Source organism: Phoxinus phoxinus (genome assembly GCF_949152265.1).
Source record: "Phoxinus phoxinus genome assembly, chromosome: 21".
NCBI classification, from domain to species: domain Eukaryota; kingdom Metazoa; phylum Chordata; class Actinopteri; order Cypriniformes; family Leuciscidae; genus Phoxinus; species Phoxinus phoxinus.
Window position 1 is genome coordinate 24,838,465 of NC_136896.1, and position 23,124 is coordinate 24,861,588.

Sequence of the window (23,124 nt, forward strand, 5' to 3'; positions counted from 1 at the left end):
AAATTACATAATAATGCCAGAAATTGGCATCTTTATCTGTATTATTAGTAACTGAATAATCCACTCAACCAATCATGGTCAGATATCGGATTGGATTAAATTCTGAAAATTAGTTGTTTGGGAAGAAAAATATTCTGAAATTGTATTAGATGACATGATCTGGATCAAACCTTCAGCAGGTGTTGTCCAAAACATTTGAGTAGAATTGGGATACCTGCTTTGATCTTGAAATAATAACACAAAAATCCCAAGAGAAGGGTGGATTTCAGGAACAAAATGTATAAAAATGAAAACTGGTCACAAAAAAAACGTTTGTATCACCATATATACACATTTATAGTTCACACTTGATTTAACTGTTAGATTGATAAATGAGATATATAAGTAAGCTATTATGCCTTTAAGTACAATAAAGATGCTGTCCCCTTAAAATAATCCCCCAAACAGCTGTCAAAAATATTTATGCTGTTCTTTACATAGTAGCCAACATTGTCATATGTAGTCCCATTTTGAGCACTGGTAATTTGGATTTGGTAATCTGGGAAAGTTTGTATCTGGATAATCCAATCCCATCCAATACTTATTAGAGACACATTCAAGTATAGCATCATGTAAATACTATGAGCACACTGTGGCTCGTCCTCCTCTTGTTAGTCAAAATAAGTTTATGAAAGTAATCTGGGTTTAGAATAAGAGGCAGAGAAAAGCAAATAAAGAACAAACGACAAAGCTACATTTTTGCTTTATTATATTGGGTTTTCAGTCAGGTGGAATTTGTATTAAGACCATTAAATACATTTCCAATAGAGAGGAGAAATTCTTAAGTGCTTTGTTACAGCACCATGTAATAGTGCATTGAACACTTTAAAAACACAGACGATTTTAAGATGGACAATGCTACGAAGTAGTCTTCTGGCTCCTTTCAATGGCCATTCGCTCCAGTCTCTCCGTGTAAAAGCCATTGAAGTCCAGCCTATAAAAAAAATCTCATTATTCATAACACCTTCAAGACTGAATTTAAATGAGGATTGTCTAAGCTCTTCAATAGTAAGAGATATCAAAAGCTTGCACTACACATTTCTATAGTCACTATTAAAAGGATAGTTCACCCAAATTTTTTTTAATTATTCATCCTCATGTCATACCAACAACCCCGTAACATTTCGTTCATCTTTGGAATGCAAATGAAGATATTTTTGATGAAATCTGAGAGCAATCTGTCCCTCCATTGAAAGCTACACAACTACTTTGAAGCTTGAATAATGTGAATAAAAGCCTAAATTAAACCTGTTCATCATATAAAGCCATCATGCTGAAAATTTAGACTAAACCGCTCAATTTATATGGTTTAGTTTTACAATCTCTTAATGAACTTTTGAAGTGTCAAAGTGTCAGTTGTGAAGCTGTCAATGGAGGGACAGAAAGCTCTAAGATTTTATCAAAAAAGATTTGTGTTCTGAAGATGAATGAAAGTCTTACGGCTTTGGAACGACATGAGGGTGAGTAAATGATAGTGAACTATCCCTTTAAGGCCAGGTTAAATCAGTAAGCAGCACTAATACATTTAAGATTTACTGAAAGGTTCCTTCCACAACCCACCTGTAGATGATGTTGATCATGCTGTGTTCGCAGTCATTGGTGCTGTAAATGCTGAGCTTATCCAAAAGATCCAGCAATAATGTGCTGAAGTTACTGTCAAACTTGCTGATGGTCGCCTCAAACCCTGAGTCAGACTGGAGGGCATCCACATACTCAGCTAAGAACTGAGATAAAGTCAAATAGATAACATATAAGATTCATTTGTTTGTGGTTTATTATCTTTTGGAAGATTACGGTGTGAGTGATGACACAGCCTGTTTTTAAAAAGCTTTTTTATTTTCGGTATTGTAGAATAACGGATTAAATGCCGGTGACTCACTTTAGTGGCCAGTCTTTTTTTCTCTGCCTCGTCTGTCCGTTCAGCCTTCATCTCGCTGTCTATCCTCATGCTCTGAGTGAACCGCTGCAAAACAATCAACATGAACTCTCCAGCATCATCCTGACATTAAAGAATAACCTACACAATTAAATATTAAAACAAAAAAATAAGTTACACTAGAATATCTACATTCTAATTATGAACACTACCATTTAAAAGTTTGGGGTCAGTAAGATTATTATTTGAAATAAATTAAATTACTGTAAACATTTTTAAAGAAATTAAAAAAATATATATATTAAAGCAAGAATGCATGATCAAAAGTGACAGTAAAGACATTTATAATGTTACAAAATATTAATATTTATATAAGTAAATGTTGTTTTGAACTTTCTATTCAGCATATTAAAAAAACGGTTTCCACAAAAACATTAAGCAGCACAATTATGTCAAACATTGTTAATAATAGTAAATGTTTTTGAGCACCAAATCATCTTATTAGAATTATTTCTGAAGGATCGTGTGACACTGAAGACGAGTAATGATGCTGAAAATTCAGCTTTGCATCACATCAAATTTATTAAAGCAGAAAAACAATTGTACTAATATTAATATTTCACAACATGTACTGTACCTTTGATCAAATGCAGCCATGGTAGGCACAAAAGACTTTCAAAAATATGGAAAAATGATCTAACTGACTGCAAACATTAGTATATTTGCTAACAGGTTTTTAGTACTTTTAGTTCTTTCTCCATAATGTCTGTATTTTTACCTGCATGCAGTTGGTGAACATGACACAGACAGACATGAGCTTGGAGAAGATCCGAAGCAGCTCAGGATTGGTGAGCATACAGTCCTTCAGACAGTTATCCAGGAAACTGGTGTGATGACACAGCACGTCGTCAATGTTGGAGGCCTAAAAAGAGACAAGCGATTTGAGCACACACTGTGAATTTATTTTTAATTCATTATATATTATAAATCTCTTTCTAAACGTATATAAATCTAGACGGGCAGATTGACTCATCGACTCACAGACTTCAAGTTGTTCTCCATGATGTGCCACGTGGGCTCCATAACCTCAAACATCATGTAGTACTGAATGTTCTGAACAAAGTTGAGCATCCGTTGTCTTAATGCAAAGGCAGCAGCAAACCTACAATCAACAAGAGCTACTTAATAAGATTCTCACTTGAAGATACACAGACTAAAACTAAATATATGCAGTCTCACCACTTAGCAGAGTGAAGTGAATATTGCTTAGCTGTTTTATTGCTGATCCACACATTACAGAGCAGCCTCTCCACATGCTTGCAGTAGAACATGTGCCTGAAGAGCATCTGGTATCTTGTCAGGGCTTTCCTGTACAACAGAGCATTGTTTTTAAGGAGCAGTTCTTTCAAATAGTCTATATTTTATTGTAAATGGCGTTGTATTAAGCACAGCTCACACAGAAGTCACTTTCTGTTGGTCAACAGCATATTCATGCGAGTTACCTAAACTTACTGAAACATCTACGTTGGGATATATTCTGCTCTCACTCTGGTTAAATGACTTGAGAATGTGCATTTCCAATTTGAAACATTTCCGATCGCGTAGTGTGTAATGTGCGACATTTCTGATCACATGGATTCTTATCACAATGACTGGATTTCTCCAAATGAAAATTCACCGAACAACAGTAAATGTGACCACACTTTAATTTAGGGCTGTAAACGATTAATCGCGATTACCGGTAATCGAATTCAAAATAAAAGTTTGTGTTTATATAATATATGTGTATGTATTGTGTATAATTATTTTGTATATATATATATATATATATAAATACACACACATGCATGTATATATTTGATAAATATTTGCATTTATATACTGCATATATATTTTTAGGATTTTTATATATTTTATATATAAATAACACATTTTTCTTAATTAAATATATACATGCATGTGTGTGTATTTATAAATACAAAATAATTATACACAATACACACACATATTATGTAAACACAAACTTTTATTTTGGATTCGATTAATCGCGATTAATCGGTTACAGCCCTACTTTAATTGCATGGAATACATGTTTGGAACAACATGTGAAGGGTACGTGATGACAAAACGGTTTCTTTAGGAGACACACGGCCACAGCTGAAGCTACTTGAAATGAAAGCTATCCTGCCATATAGGAAAACTGTACCTGTTGATTATGAGAGAAAGTGGCCACTTGACGATGTAGTCGAAGGAGAAAGCCTCCAGGCCGCTAAGTGACACCTCTGTGGGCTCTGCATTAATGATGGCTTTCTCTTGCTTGGTATCTATAGCAAGGACACGTAACAGCTGGGTGATTACATCATGGGGCATCAGGTCAATCTGGAAGAGAACAATTATGTTAAGTAAACGATGAACTGTTGCCATTTTTTGGGCACTTTGCACGTCATTTTCCATTCGTTAAGAATAATCTCAACCATCCCTCCAAATAATACAACCATTTAGATGGGCGAAATGTGTTAAATTGGCAGATGTTATTTACTTTTCCCTTTGGATTTTTTTCTGTTTTCTTGTAGGGCTGCATGATTTGTGGTTGAATTTTTTGATACACCTCTGATAAATGTATGATTTTTATTATCAATAAGTAAAAATTGAAATAAAAACAAAATTATACAATATTACTAATGTAACATTTAATTCACAGTAAAAGAAAAAAAAGTATTTAAGAAAAATAATATAATAATTTTGACATAACTGTAAACTTACAAAACTAATATTTATGGCTGTCTTAATTTGTTCATTTTCAAACATCACCAACTTTTATTTTGATGGACAACCGCACAGAGCCCTAAGATGCTCAAAACACACGCGGATAATGAGCTGCTCATGTATAAGAACGCAGTGCCGCGCTTTACTCTGAAACACACAATGCATATATATTTATTTAATTAAATGGCAGCCTTTGCAATTTGATAATTTTATAAAAAGCCAGGGTTCCTCAAATCTTGCCCTGAAGGGCCAATGCCCTGCAGAGGTTTAGCTCAAACCCTGAACATAGTACATAGACTGTAAAAAAATATGGATGTAGTGTCCGTGAGGTCTCGTAGGTTTCTGAAGAGCATTTTTGAAGACCAAAGTGGACGGAGCCATCTTGGCAGCGCGTCACTCCCGGATAACCGAAAATGGGCAAAGAGGCGGGATTAGCTGAGGTGACGTGAAGCAAAGACGCTCATCACCTGAAATCTACAATGTTATGAAGAATGCACAAACTGATCACATATGTATTACAAAGTAATAATTGAGTACACGGATGAGCATTCAACCTTTAAATCGTCTTTGAAGGGGTCTGTGTTGGCAGTGCTCATCCTCAGGGCCAGCTCCAGCAGAGCCTCCAACCGCGGAGGAATGATGTCATCAACCTGCTTCTTCAGTTCCTCCTCCGTCAGGTCCATAAAATGCACGAAAAAGTCTCCTTTATCCATTAAGAAGTAATGCTTGATTGACCTACACCACAAATGTCAGAAATAAAGTGATATTGAGATAATCAGTACACAACTATTAAACAATACCAAATAATGTTTCTCAACTGGCGGGTCATGACCCAAAAGTGAGTTGCAAGACCGTTTTGAGTGGGTCAAAGTGTAGCAAAAAAACAACAATATAATTCTTAATGTTTTACAGAAGGGAGACTTTTATTTTGAAAGTCTGCTGTCAGATGAGATGTTGTCAAGCTATATGTTGTTGTCATTATTTAAAAAATATTTTTTGCAAAATAAAATTACAAGTCTAGCCTTAGAAAAACAAACATTCCTGTCAGATACATTGTGCTTGCAGGACACATTATTCGATTTTACGCACAAATGCAGAGGTGTGCGCCGTATATCAATTCACTATACAAGAGCACAAGAAATTACAAGCGCACAACGTCATATTTACGCTGTCGTGAACTTACCAAAAAACAACACCAATAATTTAAGTAACTAGTACGTCGTGCCTTAGCTGGGAAGGATTTGCATGCAGTTTGATGTTCATTCGATTCGTTAGGAGCAATTTCCATGTTTTTTTTAACCGTTCATGTTAGTAGTGTGTATTTACAACGGTAACAGTAGTTTCCATAACCCATAATTCCACCTTATTTTTACTTTGTATTATTTCATTTATTTTTGATGACTGTGGTGGCTACCAATTTAGTAACTTTACTGTATTAATAAAAACTAGTTTGGGACTGCAATTTAATAGTGTATTTCATTAGTGTTAGTGATATTATTACCATTTTATTTTATTTTATATTAAGCTAAGTGTACTTGTGCGTGTGTCGTGAACCTTGAACCTTTTTTGCACTAATTAGTTGGTTTCAAAGTCACAAAAGAAGCAGAGCAAACAACATCCAACTACTGAAGATGGCAACAACAACCGATGCCAGCACTGACAACATTTGTGTAAAGGATTTCAGAAATACCCACAACAATTTCAAACCTTTACGTTTTACCTCAGGCGTGAAACAAGCTCCTTTTCCTCCATCAGGAAGTCAAGCAGAACCTTGCTGGCATAGTAATATGCTTTTTCAATCTGCTCCACATAAGCTCTCTCTTTAAGTGTGTAGAGAACCTCTTTAGCTTCTGGACAGGTAACGTCACGGCCGCACTCTCGCACAACATTCAGATACTTGCCTGAAATTGGAAGGAAGTTAGGAGTTCATGAAAAAAATGCATTTACCGGTAGTCACTTTTCAGCTGGGCATTAAAATCATTAGAATGCTTTTGACATTCATACCATTGTTCCAGAATTGCTTTCTAGTAGACACAAATCTTATGCTGTATCCTATCTACATTTTGGAACTGAGCTAATTCTTTGTATAAAAATGCCTCACCTGTGTTTAATATCTTATCTGCCATTTTCTGAAGGAATGATGGGATCCTGTGCTGGACGATAGTGTATCTCTGATCCCAGTATTTGTCATTATAATCCTCCTGAATCTTCTCTTTTTGCAGCTCATGCTCCTCAACCATGAATTCACTATAAAAGTAAAAAACATAGAATGTGATGAAGTTTATTTCACTTAATTTCAATCAAATGTTTTTTTTCAACGAATCAACTCAAATTCTAATTAACTCTAACTCTAACTAATTAACTCTTTAACGGCTAAAGGAAATAACAGCAAATTTGACATCTCAAAATCACAGAAACACTATAATGTGGATTTTTTTTCTTTTTCTTTTAAAGCAAATAGGGATGCAAAAATATATATATTTTTGTTGTAGTTTCTATTTACCACTAAAAAAAGTCTACCCAAGTATGATGACTTCCGCTTCTGAGAACCCCAGAAATGTGAAAAGGGTCCATATTGTGTATAACTAAGAAAATGTTTACTAATGTAATGTTTATTGGTAATTCATACTAACAAGTGAAATGCATTAACAACAACCACCCTCACAGCAGTAACACATTAAATTCAAAATGCAATTAGAATTTTGCATCCTTTGCAACCTCAATTTAAATTCAGAAAAACTGTCATTTAAAAGGTGTTCTCAGTAACGTTAGTCAGGGGTCACATTGTACCTGTATGGGTCTTTAATGATGCCCCTATAGATCCACTTCTCAAGTATTTCGAAGTAGGGGACGCTGGCTGCTTTAGTCAGATAGAGGCAGAGCTCTTGAGCCTGGCTGTCTCCGGTGTAATTGAATGTGCGATCGTGAAGTAGGCTGAGGGTCGAGCCACCCATACATTCACCCTTGTCAACAGAGGTGGCTGCATTAAAGAGACCAGGGAGAAAGCACATTAGCATGAGCATGCTAATGCTATTTATTTACTTATTATGTTGGCTATCTTATCTATCTATCTATCTATACTAAAATTGTACAGTGTATTATGTAAAGCATATTTATAATGCTAGCAATTTGCTAACAATATTGTAATGACGTGCTAGCAACATGCTAAACCATTGTACTGAGATATTCTAGCAAATTGCTAAAACAAGAAACATGTAAACATGCTAGCACAATATTAAAACATACTATAAACATGCTAACAATATTCTAAAACATAGGAACATACTAGCAACATCCTAAAACATGCTACCACCATGCTTAATCATGTTAGATTTTTGTATGCCTAGCCATCAAACTTTCAACTTTATTTTAAACTTTTCAGAGAAGGCTTTTGTCAAGCTAACATCAAAGTTTGTCCTGACCAGAATGCTGTTGCAAAAGGTAATGAATTAAAGGGATAGTTCACTTTAAAAGGAAAATTCTGTCATCATTCACTCACCCTCAAGTTGTTTCAAACCTGTATAAATTTCTTTCTTCTGCTGAACACAAAGGAAGAAATTTTGAAGAATGTCGGTAACCAAACAGTTAACTGGTCCCATTGACTTCCATAGTATTTTTTTTTTCTACTATGGAAGTCAATGGGACCAGTTCACTGTCTGGTTACCGACATTCTTCAAAATATCTTCCTTTGTGTTCATCAGAAGAAAGAAATTTATACAGGTTTGAAACAACTTGAGGGTGAGTAAATGATGACAGAATTTTCCTTTTAAAGTGAACTATCCCTTTAAGAATGAACATAAAAAATATATTATGACAATTTACAAATTAACTCATTACTCCTGTTGACACATCCAAAATGCTGAGCGCTGCTCTTTTAACAGTAACCACACGTTGAAAGCTTTACCAATGGAGGCCAGGATTTCCATGGTGCGCATGGTGGGCTGTATGTAGAACCAGAGCTTCTGCAGGGAGAGCGTGCCCTGTCCGTGGAGGTGCTCCAGCTGTGTCACCAGGATGAGGTATTCCTTCATCAGAGTCCTCATGGCTGCAGTCAGAGCGTGATTCACCTGACCGTACTCAAACGATGACTTCTCCTCTGTGAAGCTGGATTATGCAAATGATTAGTGTGAGCACGCCATGCAAAACTTGATTAGAGAACAATTTCACTGGACCAATAAAATCCCCGACATTATTAACAAAACTGGATTAATGTAAACACATGACTAAAATAACTATTAACCGTAATATTGTTCACAGACCGTGTGATAGTGGAGTAACAAGATGCGACCGGCAATATTCGGCTGACCAGCTCTTTGACGGACATGTCGAGGGAAGGATCTACTATGAAGGAGCGGCTCTGTCTGCCAAGCACAGGCTGAGCTGTGATGTCTCTCCCATCCACACCAATCAGCACGAAAAGCAGGTCCTCCACCAGAGCCTGTTCCTGTGCAGCCAGCGGCATTGTACCTGCAATTAAACTTGCTAAAGTCAGCATGAAATCAATTCAATTTGACAATTCTTATTTTTTATATAATATTACATTGTTTATTATAAATTATTTATTTGGGGCACTTGATTTATTTTGCCTTTTTAATAAAAAACATGAACTTGCCCTCCAAATGAAATGATATCTCTTCTCTGATGACATGTGCACTGCCACAAAGGCAGGACAATAAACCCTCTTTTCCAGCAATAAAATTTTCACTCGCATAAAATGGAGGCGAAAACTGTTATCTTTAGCATGTGCATTTTCTGAGAAAACTGTGTGAAAATATTTTATTGAACCCGTCTTATGTTCGGGTGCATAACCCGATGCTATGTAGTGTGTAATATAGCGGTTTGTGAATGTAAAATGTCTGCAAAGTTTTAAAGATCAAAGTGCCTGATAAATGGAGTTAACTGTCTGAAACAATTCCAATCCTACTTCTTGCACAAACTTATGAAGTTTTGTAACAAATTTGCATAATGCCAGCCTATGGTCTTCATTGGCTGCTCACGAACAACGTCTACTTTGACCCGTCCTCAAACACTGTATTTGTAGCTGAGGCCTGGAATAGTTTGGTTTATGTCGATGACATGTCGAGATGACGCTGTTTTCTGCATTGCGAATGCAAATCCTCTTTACATGACTTCCAAAGGAAGAGATTGATACGGTAAAAGCGACGCCATCGTTACTGTTCCTATCGCTGTGTATACAAGTGCCGAGGAAGCCTCCTGATCTGAAATTCAGATCTGATAATGGGAGTTTCTTTTCCAACACATGCTGTAAGATGTAGACATATCACAACATATTGAGCCATCTGACCAATCAGAGCAGAGTCGGCTGTCAGAAAGGTGTTTAGAGAGACCGGATCCTTGATCAAACCGAGAAAATTAAAGTGTTTTTTTTATCTTGGTGCAAAATGTGCAGCAACATAGTGGGGACTGATTTAAGTAATATTGCACAAATATGAAATAAGGGTAAGAATGTGTCCTGAATGTCAACTTCTCTCCAGACGAGATTTAAACTTACTTTACATAAATCAAATAGATCCAAAAAAAATGTTTTTGTTCCTGCAGCAATCATGTTTTTAAATGGTTGATTATAATGTGTGGTATTGTAAAGCAATAAGCCCCGCTCCACGTCGTGCCTAACAACGCCCCTTAGCTGTTCTAAATCCACTGTAAAACCCAAACACGGCTTCAAGGGGCTTATTGCTTTTATAAATGATTACACCATAAAAATATTTATTTTAATATTTCTATTATTCATAAAATAAACACCAGCAACAAAAATATAACGTTATTAACAAATGTATTCCTCCGCCAAGCAATGTAGTTCCAAAGAGGTTGCTAAGCAAATCATGCGGCAACAAAGAATCACAAACGGCAGTTGCGCAGTAATACTAATGTAATGCGGTCACAGGTGTATGTTATTTACAACGGCTTTGAACCAATCAGAATCAAGGACTGGAACTATCCATTTTATAATGTGTTATGTCGGTGTATATGGATTTACACTGTCTACAAAACAAATTGGCCTCAAGAACAAAAAAGTTAAGAAATCGCAGCAATTAACAAACGAAAACGATCCAATCAATTCCAGATTGACAAAATCAAGTCCCGCCCTGAATTTTTTTCGCTCAAGAAGCCGTTTCACTTGGATAATCGTCACAATGAAGAAACAATTATCGCAACTTCTGTTTCATGCTCTCTTTAACAATTCAGTCGCATCTATAACCAGATTTGGTATCTACTGTTTCTTCTGTGATACTTCAAATATAAAATGGATAAATCAAAAGTGTCCATATTTATCCATAATCTCTCATCAAATTGGTCTTGCTCCACCTCTGTAACAATTCCCTATACATCTAGGGCTTTAATTTTGGAAAGGCCTGTCACATACCAACAGCCACCACGGGATCTCCCACAGGGGTGGGGCTAGTGATGAAATCCCCAATCAGTGCAGGCCGGTCATACACCCAGTTTGGAAACACAGGGTTCGGCTGAGTGGGGTTCTTCTTATTGTGTCGGTCCCTCAGCATTTTACGGATTACTTCAGAAGACTGTGAAGGAAAACAAAACCATCGTTAATTGATGCAATTGTACAGAATTAATGGGCATTAATATCATCTTTGCGTTTCGTCATAATACCTGCGGCACACTGGAGCTGGCTGTGACATTTCCCAGCTTTTTCCGCAATTCCTCCAGTTCTTGCATGGACATTTTGCTGCTGGTTGCAGGAATGCTGTACGACGTGGTGGTGCTGGATGCTGCATTTGCAGACATTTCTGATCTTTCTTTGGCATTCTGCTGCAGGAACTTCAAAGTCTGAAGAGAAGCAGACGCCATGGCTTAGAAAAAATGTCTAGGTCACAATTCCACAATACCCCAACGTCAAAAGAAAAAGCCTGGTTTTAGGTCCTAACTTTCTAAGACTAGTCTTACAAGTTACTGTCATCAAATGTTTTTCTTTAAGACTGTTCATAACTTTTTAACCTTGACTAACTGCTAATGGGTCATACTACATCTTAAAGGGATAGTTCATTTAAAAATGTAAATTCTGTCATTAATTACTCACCCTCATGTCGTTCCAAACCCTTAAAGGTCCCATGACATGAAATTTTCACTTTTTGAGGTTTTTTAACATTAATATGAGTTCCCCTAGCCTTTATATGGTCCCCAAATTTCTAGAAATTTTAATCGGTGTAAATCGAGCTTTTGCTATCTTTCTCTGCCTTTGAGAAAGTGGAAGCTCAATCGGGCTGATCTTGAATCTCCTCCGTATGACGTCATACGGAGGAAATGTTACCTCCCCTTTCTCTGCTTTGCCCGCCCAGAGAATATTTCCCGCATGAGAAAATGAGCTAGGAAGCAGGAACGCGTGCGCGCAATTTTAGTTTGTCCACGGGAGATATCATGGCTTTTGAGCGAGTGAAGCATAATAATTGAATCCGTTTCCCTCTGTTGACAGCTACTGAACGCAACTACCACATGCTTCAAAAAGTTCATAAAGAAAAAAAATAAATAATAATCCATATGAATTGAGTGGTTTAGTCCAAGTTTTCTGGAGAGACTCCATCAATTTATATGATTAAGAGATTTAATTTAGGATTTTATTCATATATAAACATTGATCAGCGAACATAAACAGAAGCTCAACCGAAACTGCTTGACGCGCAAGAACAAACCTCATTGGTTCTTGCTGAAGCACAAATGCTTGAGCTTGCATTTACCACAACTGATGTGTAAACTGATGAAATTATGTGAGAATAAAAGCACAAATTCAATCTCGTCAGTCTCTTTAGGAAATTTAGAGTAAACCACTCAATTCATATGGATTAGTTCTATGATCTCTTTATGAACTTTTTGAAGCATCAAAGTGTCAGTTGTGTAGCTGTCTATGGAAGGACATAAAGCTCTCAGATTTTATCAAAAAGATCTTAATTTGTGTTGCGAAGATGAACGAAGGTTTTGGAACAACACGAGGGCGAGTTATTAATGACAGAATTTGTATTTTTGGGTGAACTAACCCTTTAAGACACCGTCTAACATGGCTATGTTTATGCAACTGGTCCCTGATTTTTTTTGTCCCTGTCAGTTAAAGTCCCAATGAAATCAAAATGGACAATTATTGTTTGCTTTTTTATGGAATACTGCAGTATTTATTTTATTTTTGTAAGCCTAGTATGAGATTTTTATTACTGTAATAGTTATAATATGGTTATTACAGTAAAACTGGCTACAATCCATTTTTAGTTTAAATAAGCATACATTGAAGGCAGTACAACAGATTCCACCATGCTTAATTAAAAGAACATACCATAATTTATTAGCATTACTGTAATGCCAATTTTGATAATTGTCATTAGAATAATGTAAAAAATAGTAATTGAATCTTAATGGTCCTAAAAATAGGTTTCATCTTCATCTTGCAAAATATTATTTCTTATTTTGTGTTTGATGTGAAATGATGTTACCTAGGCTATAAACATTCTAGACAAGTTTTTAGAAGGTTCAAATATTTTTGTTTAGAAATGAATAATGAGTTTCATTAAACATACCTCTTTATCCTCAGTGAGTTTGGACAGCAGATACACCAGTGGATCAAGGTTGCGTGCATTCTTTGACTTCAATTCATCATGTTTCCTCAAGAAGTCCTCAGGTGTTTTGGAGTGTTCTGCCATTTTGACCTGTAAGACAATGTGAATTAGTCTAGACTAGAGCATTCAGAAAACGTGTAACTGGAGATGAAACACGTTCACCTTAGCACTGTGTGCAGAGACTGTAGTGGTGACATATCCAGTCCTGTTCTTCTGCAGTAAATCAATGTACACCTCAGCACCATCTCCTCCGCGGACATTAAGGAGTCCGAGAAGTTCATTAACATCATGATGAATTCTGAATTCACTCATGACTTCAGATGAAATCAGAACCTGAAATCAGAAATAGACACACGTGAGAAATGAGAGCAAACTCAATGAATGAAAGGATGAATACATCAGACAGTTGGCCAAACAACACTAGATCTAGATCACCGCAATTTGTTAATGGTATTTATTTACAGCTAGCAATCTATCTATACATTCATAAATAAAACCTATAAAAAAACAGTTTGTTATTTTACCTAGTAGTTGTCTAATTAGTCCTTCTGAACAACACGTAACGCATTTGTTGATAATACAGCAGCGTAACTGACAACACCATAATAATAGGAAGGCGGAAACTGTGCGAATTTGTAAAATTCCGCCAAAAGGCTTTATTTTTCAAAATAAAGGTCCTTTGCTTGTTATCCATCTGATAAAATAAAACCGAATCATTCTTTTCTTTACATGTAACGTTATATATGTTACAATAAGCATAACATGTCTTTTTAATAAAATAAAATAAAATAAATAAATAAAAAATATATATATTATTAACATTATTTTAAAATATACACCTAGCTAGTGATTACTTTATTCATTTGTAGGCTACAATATGTTGGCTTAGATTTTTTTTTAATTTACAGCATTATAGCATACACATAATAAAAGATGATGATGAGAATGATGATGATGATGATGATGATGAGGATGATGATGACAACAACAACAACAACAACAACAACAACAACAGATATTATTATTATTTTATAGGCTATAATAATAATAACATAATAAGTATTTTTTATTGTTTTTATTATATACTTCCATGGTGTCTACAATTATCAGAGATGTGTTAGACACCAATGATATTTCATTTTATTTTTTTCTTTATTTTATAGCCTAGTTCTATTACTATTTTGAATTAATACATTTTTAGTTTATAGTCTTTTTGTGTGCTTTTGTCATTTCATTAGTTATTTTATATATATTTATTTTGGTTTAATACATTTTTATTTAAGATTAGTTAGTTTAGTTTTATTTACATCCAGTAAATAATTGTAGTGCTTCAACTTTAACATATTTCAGTTTATTGGTGTCACGGGTGTAACAGGGACGAGGAGAGTGTGAGGGTCTTTAGCAAAAAGTCTTTATTCTATCAACACATAAACACAAAGATAATCCAAACAAGGAGCCAATGGCACCAATCCAAATATGATGACATAGGATACACAGGAGACGTAACAGCTTTGCATTGATATGTAAAGACAATTCTGACAAACAAAGACTAAAACACAGGGGTGTATACAGTACATATGCAGGCTTCACAGTTGCTCAATACATTTCTCAGGTCACAATTGAAATTCTCAAAACAATAGTTCAACCTCCACTCTCCGGAGTCACTTGCGCACATCATAAAAGCAATTTATTATTCTTTTGAACAAGTTTAAATTGCTTTTGTACGTTCATCAAATTATGTACAGTTGTATACCGTTTCCTACAAACGCAAATGTCATGTTGCTCAAAATGTGTTGTACTGGTTCTCTGTTGAATAGTCTTAAATACCCCTTAACACATAGACATAAGTTCATTGCAAAAGTCATTTAAATGCAAAATGGTTGAACTAGTTCAAGTATATTTTTTTATACATTTCTATTAGATTTTTTTTTTTTTGATGAATTGCACAGGTGAATCTTGAATTTCCTTAATAAAGGGGAATGTAAAGCATTAGAGCAACCAATGATCAACCAGTTCTCTAAAATAGCTCAGAGATGCATTTCATGAATCTTCAATTCAATTGAAAAGCATTTTTAGAGAGAGCAAAACACAGAGCTACAATTTCTTATAATTTCTTCCATCTTCCATTTCATTCTTCCTTATAAATTCTTCCAACAAGGAAACAAACAGGGTCAACAGCCGAGAAGAAGAAGAGGAGTGAGGATGTGGAAGGGTAGGGAGGCAAAACAGAGGAAGAGGTAGATAAGGCAAAGGACATAAGCACGTTTCTGATGAAATATGGACCACTATTGTGGACCATGTTCTCAATCATGACCTTACAATGGCTGGAGGTGGATCCTAATGTTTAGAGAACAACTATTTCCTCAATCATTCAAGCATTTCGTAGAGAGTATGTATTTCAAAAATGTGCACTGTACTCTTATACTGTATTTATACTTCATATTACAGTAGCATATTACACTTGCATTTAACAGTATACAGTAAATATACACTTTATACAAATACATATCACACAAACACATATACACATGTATGCATGGTGTGTATAGTCTTGTCTTTTTCTTTTACTGTATTTCGCAATAACATTGTACTGTAATTTGTTGACAGATCAACAGTAAAAGAGTAACTGTGATTCCTGTCCAGTCTTTTGCGATCATATCCCATACAGTAATGTGTCCATTTTTACTGTTAAAATGTATATATGCCATACAGAAAAAGTGCAGTCTTGTGCTTTTCAATCATTGTCATCAAAAACATAGCCATTTACATCTGAAAACACTGAGAGTGACAACGTGGCAAAACATTTTGACTATCTTATTTGTGAACAATGACACAGGGACTTATCATTCGCCACTGGTATGGTCATTGATGTAAATTACTTTTGAGAGATGAACTAAGGATTATGAGAAAGTTACAGGCGTTTGCAGGTGTGGTGCTATTTGAACGGATTGTTTTGAGATTTGTTTGGAGAAATGAACTTGCAAAATGTTAAAGATGATTTGAGAAATGTACCAAAGCCAAGACTGATAAACTCTATTCATGGGCAAAAATATATATTTTGATCATTCTGTTTTGAAAGAGAATTCTTCTGTCAGAATAGGCATATAAAAGAACAAATAAATTGTGTTATGGGTTAGTATTTGGAATGACAATTTAATTAAGTAAAAGTATTGTTTCTTTTATGTAATGTATTAATTTGTTCTCATTTTGCACTCTGGTGTTAATCTAAAGAAGATGTTTGAGGCCAGAAGATTACTCACGTCAATGGTTCTCTATAATGTCTAGCCCAGTACAGAGCACAGCTTGCCAGGATGATAAACACAATAATTGACTCACCACTAAAGGCATTACCTTGTGAAAAAAAGTGCCATCTCACCAATCCAATCCAAATGTCTCATGGCGCTTTTAAATGGATCCTTTGAAGAATAATGTGTGAAAGAAGCAGGCGGTGAATAAAAAATAGAGATGGTGCCATTCCCAAGACACAAATAATCTCGAAACTGTCAGTGGATGGTGAAAGAACTGAAGTGCTGTTGTTAGTTTATAGTTTGAGGTCACTGGGAAATGAGACCATCTGCAGAGATGAAACCTGAGGACACAAAACTTATTAAGCAATTGATGCATTTTAATTTCACATGACCCTTTTGACTGCTGATGATTGTGCTGTTGGATTAAATGAATGATTCTCCTACATTGCTTGACATATAAGGTTCTTGACATTGTATAAAGATGCATGATACATTTTTCTTATTTGTTGAAAGACAGTTTTTCATCCTTGTTCTGCACCCCCACCAGAGTAAGCACAGACCTCAGCCTCTGTCATTGGTCTGGTCTGTGACTTGGACTATGGATTACTTGTGACCCGAGATGTTTACCTTCTGTGATTTCTCCAAGTTCCTGTATTCCTTGTTCCCTTGTCTGTTCTCCATCTTCAGCGTTCCCGCTATCCTGTAAGACAAAGACATTATCAATCTAATTGCAACCAAAAGATGTGTGAATTTGGATACACTGTAAACCCGAATAAGTTGGCAAAACTAAAAAAAATGTAGGTACCAGTAATCAGTTACATCATTAAAGGTGCAGTGTGTGATTTTTAGCGGCATCTAGTCGTGAGATTTGCGATTTGCAAACAGATAGTCACTTACGGCCTATCTCTCCCTTTTCAAACTCGAAGGAGAAGCTACGGTGGCCGACGTAACCAGCACATTTCTCCCCACATAGTAAACCCACAACACAGCGAGGGAGAAGATTAGTAAAAGTTTAGCTGGCTAATATGAGCTGTTATGCTATAGGCTAACGTTAGTGTTTTACGGTCAATAGTACTAATCAGCTTATTTTCTCACGAACGTAACCAGCACATTTAGCCCCACATAGCAAAGCCATAACACAGCAAGGGAGAAGAACTAAGTTACATGAAACAATATAACTGCATATTTTACACCACTGACAAGGGAAAAGTCACTTCTCACAGTGTCTATGGCTAGCTTCTAGGTAATGCTAACATTATGAAACAACAGTTTTCATTTGCATTGTTAAAGTTGGAATACCTTACCTGTCCAGCAGAAAACAGGCAATTTCGGCGTTGCTTTGAAAGCCTTTTTCCCCCTCATAAGACCCTTCCATCGGTGAAAAGCCACACCGATGTTGACCCGTGATTTTTGCCTTCATTCCTCCCTTATTTTTCTATACAATACCTGTGGTCATTCATTTTCGCGGAATTCTGCGGCGTCTTTTTCTGCTGCTTCTCATTCAAGTTAGTGACGAAACGCTCTGTAGCGCTGTTTGTTCGCTGTCGGCTACGGTAGAAACATGACGTCACAATATGTCGACCTTCATAGAAGAGGGAGCCCGCGCCATTCTAATAAAAACATAACGGTTCATTAAGTAAGGTCATACACTGAAAACATAGTTATGGATCTTATATTGCATTTATGTCAAAAGATCCTCAGAAATAATACACATTGCACCTTTAAATTTTAAGTAAGCATAACGTAAATATTTGAGTAAACTAATTCATACATTTAACTTAAAATGATCATGCAATCTCAATTTAAATATTTTTAGTAGCAGAAACCTGGCTATCTTTAACTAGCTAATTCAATAAATGCTACCTTGAGCTCATGCTCCAGTCGTCACCATGATTTTATCCCTACAAAAAAACAACATAACAGAAACTCTTCTAAACTAACATAGCAAAACATTAAACACTACAAAATCTCACACTTAACATTAATCTTGCACCAGAAACATTATATAACACTTCATTTTAGCATTTACTCTCCCATTTGAGTGTCATTAAGCATACTGGGAAATAGAAATCTGCAGCCCAGTTTCAGTTAAATTTCAGTTTGTCTACTCTAAATTAAAAGAAGCAAGTTCATGAAGCTCAAAACAATTCAGATTACTTAAAATGTGTCATTTTTGGTGAATGCAAAAGAAAAAGAAAGTCCTAAATTCTCAAAGAAAGTTACCGGTAATTTGTTTAGTTTGAGTTGGCTTAACTCAAACCAATTAATTATTTTTAACATTAGGGTTTACCGACCAATTGAAGTAACATCCTTTCTCATCTCCTGCAAACAAAGACTGGAATTATACTTGCACTGCACATTGTTTGTGGTCTATACCCTGTTTTGGACACTGTTCAATAAAAAATTTGAGGTGTTAATCATCCATCTCTCTCTCACACTCTCTCTCTCTCTCTCTCTCTCTCTCTCTCTCTCTCTCTCTCTCTCTTGAGTCTGATATCTCAATGCCAAAGTGATTGAGAAGAACTGTATTATGCGTTTAATTCTTGAGTCTAGACCTGCTTCTTTATAAAATGTCATGAGATTTGATGTTATTCGCTCATGTTGCATGTAAATGCAGCTTTTAATAACAAAAACGGATAAATGACACGAAAATGCAAAACATCAGTTAAATATGAAATTTGCATAATAATTTACATTTAACATGTATTAAGGCAGTGGAAAGGAGTGATAAAAAAAACTATTTGTGAAGGATGACACTTTAGCAGATAGCAAAAGATCATCACTGTCACCATAAATGCAATGAGCTTATTGAGTGGAGGACAAACTACTCCACTGCAGCGCACTTAGATCGGGCATTGCTTTATGTATAGGGAAAGTAATAAATATGTGGGCGAAATCAATTTGTTCCATCAGATGTGATGGAAATTGTAAGATGAATCTGTTTGCAAGACAGTGACACTCAAATCACGTGTGCCTTCCTACCTTACTCAAGAAATTGTCTTTAGTGTCTGATATCATGAACAAATCATTATTAGTTCTCAAATTAGTCATGTTGTAGGCCGAAGCTGACATGTCAGTGATGTGAATGAGTGAATAAAACACTTTGACAGCAGGCTTGTTATGTAAGTCTGTTCATCACTGCTGCTTGGAGATTGGAACACAATGTGTTAGTTTTGAGGTGTGTGAAGAAATAAGGCTTTTTTGTTCATAAATATTAACATAGCAAAGGCAATTAAGGCAAATGTTCATTCATTTTAACATTCATTCAAAGTATATAGGCTATATAAAATTGGCATAAAAACACAATAGAAACAAATTTCTTTAAGAAAACATTGTAAGATGGCCTCGAGTGGCTTATTGCTTTTATAAATGGTGGCAACAGCAATAAGATAAGACACAAATGTTGAAAAGATAATTAAATTTATTCATAATGAACGATTCTTCTGCCAAGTGAAATAGCTCATTAGCCTCTACATGTGGCTGTTTATAGCAACAGCTTCGAACATGACTAATGCAATCAGATATTATTGACGGAACTAATAATTTTATGTTTTTAAATTATAAATGTGCATGCTGCAACTATCGTACCTGCAAAATCATTGTAAAAAGTGACAAGCATTTGATTGAACTGATTTGATGACCTAATATTGATTCAATTTTTACATCTAGTCAAAGACTAAACCTACTGTAATTTAGATATTGTTAAGAATTAAGTAAATATAAGTAGAACCGCTTTCAGTGTGTAAATCTAAAAACATTTTAGTCAGGAAGTATGTCTGGAATATATGTCCATGACTGAAAATACATCTTCATGGTCTTGTTTATCATACATTTGGGGTTAGTAACTGTCAGATGTGAGAAAGAGAAAGCGAATGAGATATTTGTGTGTGTGTGTGTTCCCATTATTATTCCTGTGTGGCGGCTATTTGCCTTTATAGGTGTGAAACAGTATCACACACTAAAACGTTTCATTTATTATTTATTAGCTATCTAAATGAGAACTTTTCATTTACTTTTATTGTTTTTTTTACATATAGCTACAATGCTACTTAAACTCTTATCCACAAATAATATTTTGCATATATTTAGAATTATTAAAAAAACATTTTATTTCATATTTAATTGTATTATAGACAGACATGACACTGTTGACAGACCCAAAGACACATAGTTGCACTTCTCTAATATTTATATGTAATTTATACTTAAAATATGAATCTATTACATCTAGACAAAAGCATTAACTTTTTTTAAGGTATAAATAAGGTATAGCCTAAATTCAGTATAGATAGATAGATCGATAGATAGATAGATAGATAGATAGATAGATAGATAGATAGATAGATAGATAGATAGATAGATAGATATTTCCTTTGGTGAATCATTGCTCTTTTATCATATTCCTGAGGGGTGGGGGCGTTATGGGATCCTCAATAAGCGGATGGTCAGATGAAATGGCACACAGAGGAAACATGAACACCTCGAGCATTTACAGCACATTCGGACGCTTGTTCCCTAACAACTTTTCTCTTTGGGGGCATCTCCAGAAGAACTGGACTACCCTTGATTTGACGCCTTTCTCCATCGACTTTCTGTTCGCCGGACATGAACCTGACACTATAGTTTTAATGGTGATGTATGTGCTATCATTCGTGACCGGACTGGTGGGGAATATAATGGCTCTGTGGGTCCTGACGCGCCGGAGGAATCACTTGTCTGGAGCGTCAGCCACAAGGAGACTCCTGGTCAACCTGGCGGTGTGCGACATGATGGTGGTGTGCGTCTGCATGCCGGTTAATTTAGGACTTCAGGTGTACAACGCCTGGGTGTTTGGAGAGTTTCTGTGTCGAGCTGTGCCGTTCGTTCAAGCGGTATCAGTCTCTGCCAGTGTTCTGAGTCTGGCCGCGATCAGTTTGAACAGATACTACAGCGTCCACAGTCCCCTGCACGCCAGATCTTTCTTTACGACCAGCAGAATGATATGCATGATAGCTGTGGTGTGGGTCGTATCTTCTGCACTATGTTTGCCGTTGTTTTTCATGAACACGACCAGGACGCTTTCCCTTCTAGACGGGCTGCATACAGTGACTGTGTGCGTGGAGAGCTGGTCTAAAATCAAACTGCGCCAGGGTTACAACTTTTTGCTCTTCTGCGCGTTGTATGGATTCCCGGTGGTCTTTAACCTGGTCATTTGCTTTTTGACCGGTTGGAAATTGAGTAGAGGAAGCACGTCATCGATATCAGATCCCAATCAGCTCGCGCAAACCTCTTCAAGATCGCGCCTGAAGACGCGCAAGAGGATCGCCAAAATGGTCTTTGCGCTCGTGTTGCTGTTCACTTTCTCCTGGCTGCCGCTTTATGCCGTGGACATCTGGATCGACTCCAACATTCCCAGCTCTCCCGATCGAAACGACGAGCCGAGCAACGTTGAACATCATTGGGTTCTCCAGAGCAGACCCTTTGCGCAATGGCTGGGTCTCACCAACTCATCCCTCAACCCTCTTTGCTACTGCTTCATCGGAAACTTGTACAGATCGGCCAAAAGGTTCAGAGAGAGCTACAGAGAGAAGATTTCATCTGTCATGAGTTTGACCAATAGGTCTTCAATAAGAAATTCTGCCTCTAAAATCCAGCAGCGCAACTCTGGCTCGTCTGGGAGATTTTCTTCCGAAACAAGGAGCTACACTGTTTTCAGACTGACCAGAAGTAAAAGCGTGTCTGCAACGACAGTGTGTGAGAGTATTTAACTGGGGGAGAAGGAGAATGTAATACAGACAGACTTGAAACAATCATGGAAATGTGAAAAGGGTGATGCTTTATAATAACTTTCATTGATACATCATTAACAAACATCATGGGGTGCGTAATAGAGTAGTAGTTCATGTAGGCCTTCAATATTAATGTTTTAAGTTATTTGCTTTTCTAACTGTTTGAATAGCAAAAAGTCTGATACCTAGTGAACATGCTATTTATGATTTGCATTATTTAAATACTTGTCAGCATTATAATTTGAGTTAAAAGTCTAATTTAAAAAAGGAGTACTAACAGTTATTAATCAAAGTTATTATAAAGTGTTACTGTGAATTATAGGCTATATCTATCTTGGCTATTTTGTCGTTTTCTTTTGTAATTATTTTCTGTTAAATAAACGAATACAAGATTTGTTCTGAATAGTCAATATGAGTGGAAAATTGCAAACCCAGAATGTGTGGCTCAAGCCAGGATTAATGGTACCGCTGAGGGGCTTTAGCCCTGGCGTGTGGTTGTCTGTTATTCCAACAACTCCTCCCCACCAGAAATCTAAAGATCACATAAATATTCTTACTGTTATACATTTTGATCACTGCACCACATTTACAGTCCTTCTGAATATACAAGAAATTTAGCTTTATTGCTCCAATATTTGGTGGGCAGAACAGTTCAACACTCTTAATAAAGGTTCTTTACTATCTAATGTAGATCATTGCAGAGTGCAAATTTTAAAAAGAGGATAACACGGTATAGGCAACACCGATTTTGTCGTTGTTCTCTGTATTGACAGCACTCCAAATTTACTAAAAATTGAGCTCAATGTTAAAATTGACCAGAGTTCTCCTTTAATGTTCTCACAACG

The 23,124-nt window shown here is 36.0% G+C and overlaps 2 protein-coding genes across 2 annotated transcripts; one reads left to right on the plus strand and one right to left on the minus strand.

Moving 5' to 3' along the window:
• Positions 1 to 731: 731 nt before the first annotated feature.
• Positions 732 to 13,905, minus strand: tubgcp2 (tubulin gamma complex component 2). Its single transcript, XM_079594469.1, has 18 exons — positions 13,788 to 13,905; positions 13,426 to 13,596; positions 13,225 to 13,353; positions 11,315 to 11,491; positions 11,067 to 11,226; positions 8,941 to 9,148; positions 8,586 to 8,785; positions 7,472 to 7,661; positions 6,783 to 6,928; positions 6,402 to 6,582; positions 5,236 to 5,416; positions 4,122 to 4,294; positions 3,155 to 3,283; positions 2,957 to 3,077; positions 2,694 to 2,837; positions 1,919 to 2,002; positions 1,600 to 1,763; positions 732 to 973 (listed from the first exon to the last, which is right to left on the minus strand). The coding sequence occupies exons 2-18, from the start codon at positions 13,573 to 13,575 to the stop codon at positions 898 to 900; spliced, it is 2,613 nt and encodes an 870-aa protein (XP_079450595.1). The 5' UTR covers positions 13,576 to 13,596; positions 13,788 to 13,905; the 3' UTR covers positions 732 to 897.
• Positions 13,906 to 20,801: 6,896 nt separating this feature from the next.
• Positions 20,802 to 22,258, plus strand: LOC306989611 (galanin receptor 2a; the record flags this gene model as incomplete). Its single annotated transcript, XM_079595460.1, has 1 exon — positions 20,802 to 22,258. The coding sequence occupies exon 1, from the start codon at positions 20,933 to 20,935 to the stop codon at positions 22,256 to 22,258; it is 1,326 nt and encodes a 441-aa protein (XP_079451586.1). The 5' UTR covers positions 20,802 to 20,932.
• Positions 22,259 to 23,124: the final 866 nt, after the last annotated feature.

Excerpts from the sequence above, each read along its gene's own strand:
- tubgcp2 (XM_079594469.1), bottom strand. The coding sequence starts at position 13,575 with ATGAGTGAATTCAGAATTCATCATGATGTTAATGAACTTCTCGGACTC. Across the intron at positions 11,492-13,224 it reads AACTCACTGAGGATAAAGAG|ACTTTGAAGTTCCTGCAGCA; the intron begins GTATGTTTAATG and ends GCTTCTCTTCAG. Across the intron at positions 7,662-8,585 it reads GGAAATCCTGGCCTCCATTG|CCACCTCTGTTGACAAGGGT; the intron begins GTAAAGCTTTCA and ends TCTTTAATGCAG.